Here is a 1,459-nt window from a genome sequence, read left to right as displayed (position 1 = left end):
TATATGGACACTGCAATGTAAATAGAGCAAAAAAACAGAAGAAGAAAAACGGAAAAAAAGAGAAAAGATGAAAGAAAGAGGAGATAATAAGGAGACAATGACAATTCTTCAGTTTCTATAAACTAACCCGTTTTTCTGTAAAATATTTATCCTCTGAGCTCAGGAATGAAGCCTCCTGCAAACACTGATATGCATTTCTACTTCTCTCTCTGAAATAGGTCCAGTTAAAGCCCTAAAGTGAGCTCAGCGTTAACACCACCTGCCTTCTTTTCTAATGAGAGTGACTCACAAACAGCAGCAGACATCTGTTCTCTCGGATGGCTCCACAGCAGCCCAGGAAGCCCAGCAGGAACAGCATGCCCCCCATGGCCAGGATGATGTAGACCCCGGTGAACAGCACAGGGTTAACAGCCACAATCTCCCTGAAGCCCATTGGGTCCACCAACACCCAGACCCCAATACCCAGCAGGAAGGAGCCGCCCAGCTGCAGCAACAGACAGGGGTGGGGCAGAATCCAGGGGAACTGGTTAATGCTGGTTAATGCTATTAGCAATGTTCATCACTGGTTTTATTAGATCCACAGGGTCGATTCTGTTGTTACGCTGATGATACCCAGCTATTGTGATGACTGTAATCACTCAGGTGGACTAAAGGCATGAAGAATTAAATATTTGGCTTTAAACTCAGGGAGTCAGACCAAAGTATTCAGACCAGGGGTCTTAAAACTTTATCTAAGTCAAGAGTGTGGAGCCCATGGAACAACTGAAATATGCAGAACAGTTGCTCCTAAAGGCAATAGATGCAGACCCTTGGCTAAGCGATCCACCGTTTACCGGGGAAACCCTTTAGACATGATAAATATCCTAAACCAGTGAAATGCTGAGAAACGATTGTTTGCATTAGTTTGGAGTTCCTGGGCCTAACAGGATCTGGATCTTCCTGGTTCTCCCCCATTGGGGTGGGAGAAGAACCAGGAATCATCTCTACTGACTCCTCTACTTTAATATCTGGGTTTGATGCACGGAATAAATACTCAGTTAGCATCTGGAAGAAATAATCCTTCTGCATTTATGGCGTGTTTACAGGTGGAGCCGGTCGGTAAGGAGGTTCTGTAATTCATAGAGTTTAGACACTGGAAAAACAATCTAGAAATAAGTAAAAATTTCTTAAATTAAGTGTATTTACCCTTAATTTGAGTAGGTAAATGAGATAGTTTGCCAATGGAATGAGTATTTTTACTCCTAAAATAAGATAATTACATACCATGCACTTGAAATAAGACAATGGAATTGTGTTTTCTTATTTTGAGTATAAATCCTCTTGTTCCATCGGCAAAATGTATCTTTAACCTCCTCAATCCAAGAACAAAGGCACTTATTTTAACCTCTTACACCCTAAGGGGGTATAAATAAATTTCTGCCTGACAAAAACACACAAAAGTAAATAACTTATAGCCTCA

The 1,459-nt window shown here is 41.4% G+C and overlaps 1 protein-coding gene across 1 annotated transcript in view; it reads right to left on the bottom strand.

Moving 5' to 3' along the window:
* Positions 1-981, bottom strand: part of LOC107085051 (tetraspanin-18-like) — a 9,167-nt gene extending 8,186 nt beyond the window's left edge. Inside the window, exons 1-2 of the mRNA XM_015375186.1 lie at positions 925-981; positions 290-484 (exon numbers count right to left, since the gene is read on the bottom strand). Of these exons, the coding sequence (XP_015230672.1) occupies positions 290-484; positions 925-981 (252 nt within the window). The remainder of the gene's footprint in view (positions 1-289; positions 485-924) is intronic.
* Between the last annotated feature and the right edge of the window lie 478 nt (positions 982-1,459).

Source organism: Cyprinodon variegatus, unplaced genomic scaffold (genome assembly GCF_000732505.1).
Source record: "Cyprinodon variegatus isolate N-32 unplaced genomic scaffold, C_variegatus-1.0 Scaffold114, whole genome shotgun sequence".
Taxonomy (NCBI): Eukaryota; Metazoa; Chordata; class Actinopteri; order Cyprinodontiformes; family Cyprinodontidae; genus Cyprinodon; species Cyprinodon variegatus.
This window is presented reverse-complemented; position numbering and strand designations above follow the sequence as displayed.